This window comes from Procambarus clarkii, chromosome 42 (assembly GCF_040958095.1).
Source record: "Procambarus clarkii isolate CNS0578487 chromosome 42, FALCON_Pclarkii_2.0, whole genome shotgun sequence".
In the NCBI taxonomy this organism is placed as follows: Eukaryota; Metazoa; Arthropoda; class Malacostraca; order Decapoda; family Cambaridae; genus Procambarus; species Procambarus clarkii.
In genome coordinates, this window is record NC_091191.1 from 33787189 (window position 1) to 33800329 (window position 13141).

General features: G+C 45.0%; 1 protein-coding gene across 1 annotated transcript in view; it reads left to right on the forward strand.

Annotated features, from left to right (window-relative positions):
* LOC123749975 (putative neural-cadherin 2) overlaps positions 1-13141 on the forward strand; it is a 248062-nt gene that overhangs the window by 173841 nt on the left and 61080 nt on the right. Inside the window, exons 11-16 of the mRNA XM_069339741.1 lie at positions 1878-2086; positions 9149-9309; positions 10404-10563; positions 10822-11046; positions 12263-12322; positions 12404-12618. Coding sequence (XP_069195842.1) covers positions 1878-2086; positions 9149-9309; positions 10404-10563; positions 10822-11046; positions 12263-12322; positions 12404-12618 — 1030 coding nt within the window. The remainder of the gene's footprint in view (positions 1-1877; positions 2087-9148; positions 9310-10403; positions 10564-10821; positions 11047-12262; positions 12323-12403; positions 12619-13141) is intronic.

Genomic DNA, 13141 nt, shown 5'->3' on the forward strand with positions numbered 1-13141 from the left:
AAACGTCTAATGCATTGTATCTACATACGAGTTTATGCGATCACAATATTAACTGGAATGGGGCAAAAAGCATTACCAATTGTGGGGATTTCGTGGAACGGAATTTGATTGAGTCTGCTCTAATCAGTCAGTGTCCAAATCTTCTTAATGTTAGTACTGGAATGTACAAACTTGATCCATTTTTAAGTTATAATATTGCACAACAGTTTAAGAAACAACTCTGATAGAGAGGCTTACAATGTCTCATTATAATTGTATATTCATATATTGTGTGTTCATGAGGCTTTTCTTTAATCTTTCATCCTTATTCTCTGACCGCTTAATCCTCTTTGACCATTCTAAGCTAAGCTATACCTGTTTTTGGTTAATTACACCTGACCAACCCTTGGGATGGGTTGGTCAGGTGTCGGCCTATATATCTTCCCCCCTTCTCCCTTCTCCTTAGTCAGTCTGGTGTTGACAAAGGCTTTAACAAAGCCGAAACGTTCACCTCATTTCATATTTCTCTGTGGATTTTCCGCATATATATATATATATATATATATATATATATATATATATATATATATATATATATATATATATATATATATATATATATATATGTGTGTGTCATACCTAGTAGCCAGAACCCACTTCTCTGCCTACTATGCAAGGCCCGATTTGCCTAATAAGCCAAGTTTTCATGAATTAATTGTTTTTCGACTACCTAACCTACCTAACCTAACCTAACCTAATTTTTTCGGCTACCTAACCTAACCTAACCTATAAAGATAGGTTAGGTAGGGTTGGTTAGGTTCGGTCACATATCTTCGTTAATTTTAACTCCAATAAAAAAAATTGACCTCATACATAATGAAATGGGTAGATTTGTCATTTCGTAAGAAAAAAATTAGAGAAAATATGTTAATTCAGGAAAATTTGGCTTATTAGGCAAATCGGGCCTTGCGTAGTAGGCCGAGAAGTGCGTTCTGGCAACTAGGTACGACATATATATATATATATATATATATATATATATAGAGAGAGAGAGAGAGAGAGAGAGAGAGAGAGAGAGAGAGAGAGAGAGAGAGAGAGAGAGAGAGAGAGAGAGAGAGAGAGAGAGAGAGAGAGAGAGAGAGAGAGAGAGAGAGAGAGAGAGAGATTTAATTATTAGCCAAGTCACTGACAAGAGACAGTGTTCCCAGTGGTAATATTGTTGTTGATATTCAGGGGCAGAGAGAGAATTTCGAGGAGAGATTTACTGTTCTTTTCAGCCAAGCTTTCGTGGCATACACAGAACGTTCACTCCCGAGAGCATGAGTGCAGGATTAATCAAAACCTCTGCTGACCGTTCTGGGCATCATTTATGTAATACTCTCTCTCTCTCTCTGGTGCTATTGCAGCTGCTAGTGGTAGTTGTGGTGGTGGTAGTTGTGATGGAGGTAGAGATGGTGGTGGTGCTGCAGTGGTGCAGGTTACAGGGCTGCAGGTGGTGGTGGTGGTAATAGTGATAGTTGTCAGGGTGCTGATGGTAATGGTTGTCGGGTTGCTGGTGGTGGTGGTGGAGGTGATATGTATGGGGCTGGCGGCAGTGACCGGCGACAACAGCAGTGAAGGCAGCGGTGCTCTCCACACCATCACCGCTGCTCGGCCCGATACACAAATCTGAAGGACTTACTCTGGACTTTAGTGATTATGGGTTTGTCGTCTGAAACAGTTTGTTGGCATATTGAGGGTGTAATCCGGGCGTGTGTGTGTGTGTGTGTCTGAGCCTGGATATGGCCATTGAATTATTGTTGTTGATACAGTATGCCCCTTTATGTTCTCCTTCAAAGGAATACGAATGGCGTGGCCGTACTAGCCGGTGGTATATTAACCACTGAATTCTCCTGCAGGAGGGGACGAGGGGCGTGGCGTGGGCGTGGTGTGGGCGCGGGCGGGGCTAGACAGGGAGGAGCGGCGCTCCCTGCTGGTGCCGCTGGTGGTGGCGGACGCCGGCAGGCCGCCCCTCACCGCCACCACCACCCTCACCGTCCATGTGGGCGACCTCAACGATAACCCCATGACCCCCGCCGCCAAGACTGTCACTGTTCACACCCTCCAGGTCAGTGCCACCCGCCAGGTCAGTGCCACTTTTTCAGGCTATAGTCACAGTCCACTCCCTCCAGGTCAGGGCCACCCTCCAGGCTATAGTCACTGTCCACACCCTTCAGATCAGTGCCGCCCTGCTGGTCAGGGCCACCCTCCAGGCTACAGTCACTGTCCACACCCTGCAGAGAAATGTCATCCTACAGGCGGTCCATTACCCATACCCCTGCAGGTCAGTGTCACCCTGCAGGCACTGCCCACACCGTCAGGTAAGTCTCTGTTGTCACTTTCCTTCTATCAGTCACTGGGTTGGTACTGAAGGAACTTCAGTACCAACTTATTGGACCTCAAACTCACCGTCATCTCCCTCCTCCCGAACCCAACCACTTGGGCTGGACGGTAGAGCAACGGTCTCGCTTCATGCAGGTCGGCGTTCAATCTCCGACCGTCCAAGTGGTTGGGCACCATTCCTTTCCCTCCGTCCCAGCTCAAATCCTTATCCTGACCCCTTCCAAGTGCTATATAGTCGTAATGGCTTGGCGCCTTACCAATAATAATTCCCTCCCCCCTTCCCTCAACCGGTCGTCCAGAGGATGACAGAATCTCAGTCGGACATCAACAACTTAAAATAAGTGTACTGTAATCTCCAACCATTGACGGGGCCTGACAGCTGAGTGGACAGGGCTTCGGATTCGTAGTTCTGAGGTTCAGGGTACGATCCCTGGCGATAGTGGAAACAAATGGGCAGAGTTTTTTCACCCTGATGCACCTGTTTACCTAGCAGTAAATAGGTACCTGGGAGTTGGACAGCTGCTACGGGCTGCTTCCTGGTGGGGGGGGGGGTTATCTTATCTTGAGGTTATCTTGAGATGATTTCGGGGCTTTTTAGTGTCCCCGCGGCCCGGTCCTCGACCAGGCCTCCACCCTTAGGAAGCAGCCCGTGACAGCTGACTAACTCCCAGGTACCTATTTACTGCTAGGTAACAGGGGCATTCAGGGTGAAAGAAACTTTGCACATTTGTTTCTGCCTCGTGCGGGATTCGAACCCGCGCCACAGAATTACGAGTCCTACGCGCTATCCACCAGGCTACGAGCCCCCTACGAGGGGGGGGGGGTGTAACAAAAAGTAGGCCTGGTCGAGGACCGGGCCGCGGGGGACGCTAAACCCCGAAATCCTTTCAAGATAACCTCAAGATAGTCATTATAATTTGTCTACACTCAGTTGGGCCTTTAATGAATGGCCACTGAAACAATGGGGAGGTTACGTACTCCCATTATTATTTTTTTGTACAACTAATATTGGCTCTTTAACTGGAGAAACATTAGGCGGTGACACCGTGGGTCTTGTCAACACTCCGAAAAATGGTCACTTTAAGGACCCACTGCTTCAGAAGTAACACTGAAAATGTACAAGAGCTATTAGCTTCACCCAAAATGCGTTTCTGCATTCTTCCAACACTGTGTATACAGTTGCATTAACATAGTTCCTCAAACTTTCACTGTCAAACTTTTTTTTGTAACTAGGAGTGCTACATCCCCTCCCTGTATTTGTAACCTTTATTTTTGTAATGGCTAGTAATCTCCTGAAAATATTATATCTGAGATAATATTATTAATCTTGGTTACCAATACTGCAATAATACTCTGAACTTTTTTCAAACTCTCTTTTATTTCCTCAGTTTTATTTGTAACTCCAACAGTATTTGTAAACTATTTCTTAAGGCATTCATTGAACACGATATTACCTGTGTTCTCAGAAAATCAGGTGCAGTCACAGTGAGAGGTTGTGTTAGCTGGAGCTCCGATTCTAATAACATTATTATTGCAAAAATGGAAGGATTAGTGAATGATTTGGTGAGTCTGGTTGGAGCTCTGAGAGAAGAGATGGATTCCCTGCGGGAGGAGGTACGACGGCTGAGACTTCGGGAGGAAACGAAAGAAGAGGCCAGTGTTGACGGGACCTCATTAAGAAGTACTGACGAGACCAGTATTAAGAAGTCCTCGTCTTGGCAAGTTGTGAAAGACAGGGCTCTTAAGAAGACCTTGGTAAAACCGACAACTAATAGCCTACACCTAAGGACTTCTAACGCATTTGACGTATTAGAGGACGAGTGCTGTGTTGAACCTGTTGTTCAACGAGGTGGCAAAGACAAAGTAACGAGGAGCATTGAAGTGCAGGTCCCTCAAACTGCTCGAAAGGAAAAGGGAGAATCGAAGCGAATTTTGGTTGTGGGAGATTCCCAGGTGAGGTATTTAGACAGAAACATTTTGTGCCAGAGATAGGGGGAACAGATTAAGGGTTTGCTATCCGAGAGCTGGAGTTGGTGATATTGTTGGAAACATGAATGATATTATGACAGGAAATGGGAACAAACCCATTATTTGTATTAGTGCAGGGGGGTAATGATGTTGGACGAGTTAGGAGGGAGGAACTAATACAGAGATTCAGGACAGCCATTGAATTAGTTAGGAGCAAGGGAGGAATAACGATCATATGTGGCATTCTTCCAAGAAAGGGAGTGGGAAATGAATGGATGTCAAGGGCACTTGGTGTCAATTGCCGGCTGGAAAGATATTGCAAATCAAATGCAATATCTTTCATAGACAACTGGGAACACTTCTATGGAAGAAATGAAATGTATGCTCGTGATGGGGTGCATTTATCGAGAGCTGGGGTTGTTGCTGTTGCGAACTCGTTGGAAGAAGTGGTTAGAGGTGTTTGTTTGGGTTTAAACTGTTAGTAGATAGAGGTATGGGAATTGATTTGGAGGAAGGAGATAATAAAAGTATGTGTTTGTGGGAGAAAGGAATTGGCAAAATGATCAGGGAAAGAGAAGGGCCTCAAAATAACAATTCACTTAGGATATATTACACTAACAGAAGAAGTCTAAGAAATAAAATTAACGATTTAAATGCTCTTGTCTGCACAGACAAAATAGATATTATTGCACTTACCGAAACGTGGATGAATGTAGAAAATAGAGAACTATTAGCTGAATATCAAATAAATGGATTTAAACTATTTCACCGAGATAGATATATTAGACGAGGAGCGGGAGTAGCCATATATGTTAGGGACAATTTGAAATGTAGTCTCAAAGAGGGAATCAAAACTGAGCCACAAACAGAAACTATTTGGATAGAATTATACGAAAAAGCAAATAATATTATAATAGGAGTTATATATAGGCCACCAAATTTAGACAGAATGGAAGCAAAGCATCAATGGGATAAAATATCTAGAGCATCTAGATCTAACAGTATTTACGTCATGGGTGACTTTAATTTTAGTGGAATAAACTGGTTGAACAAAACAGGGAATAGTGAAGGAGAAGAGTTTCTAGAATTAATTGACGATTGCTATCTTACGCAACACATTAAGGAACCAACACGGGAAAATAATATTTTAGATTTAGTGTTAACTAACAGGGAAACACAAATTAATGACATCGAAATAGGGAGTGAGCTTGGGAACAGTGATCACAAAGAAATCAGATTTAGCATAGAATGGAATAGACCTGTAGGAGAAAATTCTGTTAAAGTGCCAGATTTTCGAAAAGCTGATTTTAATAGCCTAAGAATTTTTTTGGGTCAAATTGATTGGAAAGTCTTGGGTATGGGGTGGGGGCCGGTCTTTGAGCGAGACATGAACCCAGCGATAGGTGACGTAAATGGGGATTTCGATGTGGATTCAATATATAACTTATTTAAGAATATTCTAAACAAAGCACAGGAACGTAGTATACCATACAAATTGAATAGATCGAATACTAATGACCCAAAGTGGATAACAAAGAATTTGAAGAACCTTATAGGTAAAAAGAGAGCTTGGTACAAATGGATTAAAAATGGGGAAGTCAGTTTAGAACAGGAATTCATACAACTGGTTAGAAATGTTAAAAAAGAGATTAGGAAAGCAAAAAGAAACTATGAAGTTCGCATAGCAGAGCAAGCAAAGTCAAATCCTAAAGGGTTTTTTCAGTTATATCGAACTAAGACTATGGAAAGGATAGGTCCATTAAAATCTGAGACAGGTCAAATAGCGGATAATGACAAGGAGATGAGTAGTATCTTTAACAAATATTTTATATCTGTATTTACTAAATAAGAACTTAACAATATGCCTTCAGCCGAACAAGTCTATGTGGGTGGGGATGAGGACAGGTTGACTAGTTTAGCAGTTACCAGGGAGGATGTAATTAAACAATTAGAAAAACTAAAACCAAACAAATCCCCAGGGCCGGAGGAAGTGTTTGCCAGGGTGCTTAAAGAATGCAAAGAGGAGCTTTCCGAGCCTCTGTCTACCATATTTAATAAATCAATAGAGTCAGGCATTGCCAGAGTCATGGAGGGTAGCTAATGTGGTACTAATTTTTAAGAAAGGAGATAGATCACTTGTGTCAAACTATCGGCCAATTAGCCTAACGTCTATTGTGGGAAAGTTACTTGAATCAATAATTGCAAATACAATTCGTCTCAATCTTGAAAAACATAAATTAATAAATGAGTCACAACATGGTTTTACAAATGGCCGTTCATGTTTAACAAATTTGCTAACTTTTTATTCCAGCATAGCTGAGGCAGTTGATAGTGGTAAGGATTGTGATGTTGTGTACCTTGACATTAGCAAAGGTTTTGATACAGTGCCACATGAAAGACTAATTAAAAAAATAGAAGCTCATGGTATTGGGGGTGCTATATTAACTTGGATTAGATCATGGCTATTCCAAAGGAAACAAAGAGTTAGTATAAATGGGGTTAAGTCAGAGTGGGAAAATGTTGTTAGTGGAGTACCTCAGGGCTCTGTCCTGGGACCTCTGTTGTTTATAATATATATAAATGATTTAAATTCAGGTTTGAGTAGCAACATTTGCAAATTTGCCGATGATACGAAAATCGGTAGGAAAATTAATTCGGAGGAGGACTCACTATCACTTCAAGTTGATCAAGATAGGGTTTGGAAATGGTCAAAGGATTGGCAGATGCAGTTTAATGCTGATAAATGTAAAGTTCTGAGGTTAGGTAATGATGATAGAGTTGCAAGATACGAGCTAGATGGTGTTGAGATTGCGAAGTCGGATTGCGAAAGGGATCTGGGAGTTATGATTAGTAAGAATTTAAAACAAAAGGATCAATGCATAAATGTTCGTAATAAGGCAAATCGGACACTTGGATTTATTAATCGCAGCGTTAGTAACAAGACACCTGGTGTGGTTCTCAAGCTATATCTTGCTCTAGTTAGGCCCCATTTAGATTATGCAGTTCAGTTTTGGTCGCCATATTATAGAATGGATATAAATTCACTTGAACGTGTCCAGCGTAGGATGACTAAGTTAATTCCCCAAATTAGAAATCTTTCATATGAAGAAAGATTAACAAAGCTTAAGTTGCATTCACTGGAAAGGCGAAGAGTTAGGGTTGGACATGTATATGAGTGGGATTGGGTGGTTATAAATAGGAGCTGCCTCGTATGGGCCAATAGGCCTTCTGCAGTTACCTTTGTTCTTATGTTCTTATGTTCTTAAAATAGTTTTTAATATGTTTCTACTGGTGTGAGATGTAAATGAGAAGTTAGATTAAGTACTGGTTGTGATGATAAGTTGATGGTTAGAGAGGAATTGATGCAAGTACAGGGGTGGGCGCTGAACGGCTGTAGAGGGGTGATGGGCCGGTGGGGGAGGGGTTATCTTGAGGTTATCTTGAGATGATTTTGGGGCTTTAGTGTCCCCGCGGCCTGGTCTTCGACCAGACCTCCACCCCACGAGAAGCAGCCCGTGACAGCTGACTAACACCCAGATACCTATTTTACTGCTAGGTAACAGGGGCATAGGGTGAAAGAAACTCTGTCCATTGTTTCTCGCCGGCGCCCGGGATCGAACTCGGGACCACAGGATCATAAGTCCAGTGTGCTGTCCGCTCGGCCGACCGGCTCCCGACCGTGGGGTCAGAGAGTGAATCTCGAGGAGAGGTAGGCTGAGGGCCAAGTAAGGGCTGTATGTGAGTGTGTGTGTGTATTTACTGTTCCTATTTACTATGTGTGTTTACAGGATCCAGCTCGTGGCTCTGCATCCCGCCCTTCTAACCGTCGGTTGTCGTGTGTAACGTCTCACGACATAATGGTTCCTCATCGGCTACTACATAAATTGTTATCTTACTTATATATATGCATCCCCAGGATGCAGGCCGCAGCAGCTGACTAACTCCAAGGTAACTATATACAGATAGGTGAAGAGCAGAATTAGGTGAAATACTCTTCCCATTTGTGTTTATTCTTGTTAATAAATGCGTGTGTTCGTGTATATGCGTGTGTGTAGTTACTATGAGCATTTACAGTTTGTGCCGTTAAGATCGAGGTGTCAGCTCTTGGACCCCGCCTTTCTTACTCCAGACTTATTTTTCCTCTATCACACACATTTCTCTCGAATGCACAAATACCCACCATGCAGCCCGAATGACCGGTCTTATTCTTATGTACCTATTTACTGCTAGGTGAACAGTGGGCTTCAGGTGAAAGAATCTTTTCCCGTCTGTTTCTTCCTCTACCGGGAATTGAACCCGGGCCCATGGACTACGATCCCTGAGCGATGACTGTGTGTGCGTGTGTATATGTGTGAGTGAGAGTTCACTACGAAGTGAAATATAAAATCACAGGAATGCCAGCGCCCCAGAGAAGAGTGTCACACTCACCTTTCTTTCTCTCCCCCAGCCTCAGGGGAGGCCTCTACCCCTGGGGAGAGTGTCACTCTCACCTTCCTCTCTCTCCCCCAGCCACAGGGGAGGCCTCTACCCCTGGGGAGAGTGTCACTCTCACCTTCCTCTCTCTCCCCCAGCCACAGGGGAGGTCTCTACCCCTGGGGAGAGTGTCACTCTCACCTTCCTCTCTCTCCCCCAGCCACAGGGGAGGTCTCTACCCCTGGGGAGAGTGTCACTCTCACCTTCCTCTCTCTCCCCCAGCCACAGGGGAGGCCGGTGCCCCTGGGGAGAGTGTCACTCTCACCTTCCTCTCTCTCCCCCAGCCACAGGGGAGGCCGGTGCCCCTGGGGAGAGTGTCACTCTCACCTTCCTCTCTCTCCCCCAGCCACAGGGGAGGCCGGTGCCCCTGGGGAGAGTGTACGTCCAGGACCCCGACGACTGGGACGCCGCCGCCAAGACGTACTCCTGGAGACACCATCTGTCTGGCTTCTTCCTTGACACTGACACCGGCGACCTCACTATGGCCCCCGACACTCCTGACGGCCGGTAGGTGAAGGTTCCCTTCCCACCTGGAGGTAGGTAGGTGAAGGTTCCCTTCCCACCTGGAGGTAGGTAGGTGAAGGTTCCCTTCCCACCAGGAGGTAGGTAGGTGAAGGTTCCCTTCCCACCTGGAGGTAGGTAGGTGAAGGTTCCCTTCCCACCTGGAGGTAGGTAGGTGAAGGTTCCCTTCCACCTGGAGGGCGGTAGGTGAAGGTTCCCTTCCCACCTGGGGGTAGGTAGGTGAAGGTTCCCTTCCCACCTGGGGGTAGGTAGGTGAAGGTTCCCTTCCCACCTGGAGGAAGGTAGGTGAAGGTTCCCTTCCACCTGGAGGTAGGTAGGTGAAGGTTCCCTTCCCACCTGGAGGTAGGTAGGTGAAGGTTCCCTTCCCACCTGGAGGTAGGTAGGTGAAGGTTCCCTTCCACCTGGAGGGCGGTAGGTGAAGGTTCCCTTCCCACCTGGAGGTAGGTAGGTGAAGGTTCCCTTCCCACCTGGAGGTAGGAAGGTGAAGGTTCCCTTCCCACTTGGAGGCAGGCAGGTAACGGTTCCCTTCCCACCTGGAGGTAGGTAGGTGAAGGTTCCCTTCCCACCTGGAGGAAGGTAGGTGAAGGTTCCCTTCCAACTGGAGGTAGGTAGGTGAAGGTTCCCTTCCCACCTGGAGATAGGTAGGTGAAGGTTCCCTTCCCACCTGGAGGTAGGTAGGTGAAGGTTCCCTTCCCACCTGGAGGTAGGTAGGTGAAGGTTCCCTTCCCACCTGGAGGTAGGAAGGTGAAGGAAGGAAGGTGAAGGCTGGCAGTTATTTGTATTTTAAGTACATAAACGTAGCATTTAGTGCGGTGAGATTCGACCCCGGGTAAAAAGGGAAATAGTATCCAAGACGAATTTGAACCTAACGAGTTGTGTGTCAAATGTAAACGATCCTTATTCACAAACTGGGAGTTTTACTGCTGTATTAATGAGTATTTGGACGTTATTCCTGAGGTCGGGTTGGACTTGTGCTCCATTTGTTGGTCTAGACTATTAGTTAAAGAAAGGAAAGATAGGAAAGAAACTCTCTCTTCTTTATTTATTGTTTTCAAGGGAACACGTATCATGTCCATCAGGTACGAGCTAAGCTTCAAGGTCAACGACGTCAGCCAAGGTCAATTTGGGGTCAGGGCCAACGTCACAGTCGAGGTGAAGTCCCTAAACCACCATGACGTCACACACGCCACCCCGCTTACCTTGGCGGTGAACCCCTACCAGCTGGTCATGGCCAGAGAGGTACGTTTAAGAGAGTATGGTTCAGACACAGAAACTGAAGACAGACGAAAACAGACAATTAAACAAAGAGAGACAGAAGGAGATATAGACAGACGAAGACATGCACACAGGAGTGACAGACGAACAAGATTCGTATAGTGCTACATAGCCTTCCAGGCTTGGTGCCTTCTTTGATAATTACTTAATTACTTACGAACAAGATCCACAAAAAGACCGATACTAAGCACATCCAACACATAACCGCGTCTTGTAACACAGGGTGAGGCATCAATACTCAGCCAGCTGGAGACGACGGTAGAGGCGTGGGCGGGCTGGAGGACCATGGGCGTGCGGGCGGGCAGTGGCAGCATGGGCGCGCGGGCAGTGTCAGTGGAGGCCCTGGGCGGGCACCACGCCATGCCCGCCACAGAGTCGTCACGGGTGTGGCTGGTAGCTCCGGGTGTGCCCAATCTTGACCACATCCTCATGTATAGGAAAAATGAGGTGAGTTCACTCAGTCGGTAAGTCGTTATTAACAGCAGTAACATTTTGTTCGTAAATAATGAACAATCTCAGAGGCCGGTAGTTGTGGTGGCAATAGCCAGAGTAGTGGTAGCATTAGTTCCTTCCACTAGCAAGAAATGAGCGAGCGTGTTTATTAGTACTGATAGTACTAATAATCGGTTCCCGACTCGATTAGTTCTCCGGCCCTGACCAAGGTGGTCTCCGGGTTTGGAGTCCCTGTGCCTTCTTTACCAACTTCCAGTAAATATCGGAACTGGAGCCCCCTAGTTCAGTTTGCTGTAGTCTTCAACCTCGTTCTGACAATTCCTGTGACGGCGCTGGTACAAATCGTATTAGCATACGCCTTTCCATTGGAGACTTTCGGCGGCGTGGAGAGGGGGCGACCTGCTGCATGGGTGACAGCTTGTCCCCCGTATCAACCTATCTTGGCTTTGCACCCTGAAGAGGCCACTCCAGACCGATAACCAGAGCACAACTCCATAGTCTCCTGAGACTGATGGATGCCTACTAGTAGTAGTAGTAGTAGTAGCAGCAGCTGTGAATGAGATTGTATGACTATTGCTGGGTAGTATGTGAAGAACAGGGGTTGACAAACAAATAATAGTTGTAGCTGTGTTAATAATATCAGTAGTCATGATAATATTAGCGAAAGTTCTGTGAATAGCAGTAACAGAAGTTGTGATAATTGTAGCATTAGTCATGGTAATAGTTGGAATAGTTGTGGAAATGGTGACAGTACTTATGATAACTTTAGCAACAGTCGTGACAGCAGCAGTCGCGACAACAGAAGTAAAACCATAAGTATAATTCCAAGCGGAAGTTGAACACTTCATTAACCTAAACATGAAAGTCAAAACATTTTATATGCCTCATTTATTATATCCTCATTTTATTGATTTATGCATTTTGAAATATGTTTGTGCTATATAGCTCATTCCTCTTGTCGCAGTGAGACAAGTGAACCATTAAAGCTAGATTTGCATGTATATTACACAGCTTATTATTTTTTATGGTTGTAATTAAATCTGATATATGAGAGGAAGTAGCTTTCCCTCATATGCTATCTCAACATTTCACTGTTCAAAGTTATGCATGTACGTCTGTGGGGCGGTTGATAGAATTCCTCTGAAGTTTCCAGGTTACTGCGTGCGTGTCGTGGGTTGATTATTCATTGGATGAAATATTTTCTTCACAGCTGAGCGCCATTTTAGGAGTCAGTGTGCAAGAGGTCGGCGTTGGGACATGCCAGGAGGTCGTTCGTACAGTCGCTTTGGAGAAAACGTACGAGAGCGAGAGCGAGGTCGACTACGAGGACCTGCGTGTCGTAGCCACCCAGGAGGCCGACAGGTGCGTGGACGGGTGCTGGGTGCGCGCTGCCCTTACTGACGGCTTCAGCATCATAGACGCCAACATCTCGGCGCTAGTGGGACCCAAGATGCAGGTCCGCACAACCTGTGGTTGTGGACACACCACACCTGCTACCCACGACACCTGCACCCCCTACACCTGTCTGAATGGTGGCAGGTGCATTCCAGCATCCTCAGGTACCAGGTGAGTTGCCAGTAACTGCCCACAACACATCCATGGGCACCAGGTGAGTTAGTGGCACATGTTTCCTCTGAACTTTGTATAAGAGTGCAACATGTTTAAAAATATGCACACAATGGGGAAATAGCGGGAAAGACAATTATATGAGAAATTATAAAACAGCAGTAATTTCAACGTTTTCGCCACTTATGTGCGTAAGTCGCATAGTGTGTTAACACCAGCAAAACTCTCGCCTTTGGTGTGATGAAGCTTGGTTACGCTCCTCTACTCTTCCATTTCATGGCTTGGAAGCTCCCTCTAGTAATTATTTACATTGTAATTAATATAAATATATGTCGATATGTAGATGTATATATATATATATATATATATATATATATATATATATATATATATATATATATATATATATATATATGTCGTACCTAGTAGCCAGAACTCACTTTTTGGCCTACTATGCAAGGCCCGATTTGCCTAATAAGCCAATTTTTCCTGAATTAATATATTTTTTCTAATTTTTTTCTTA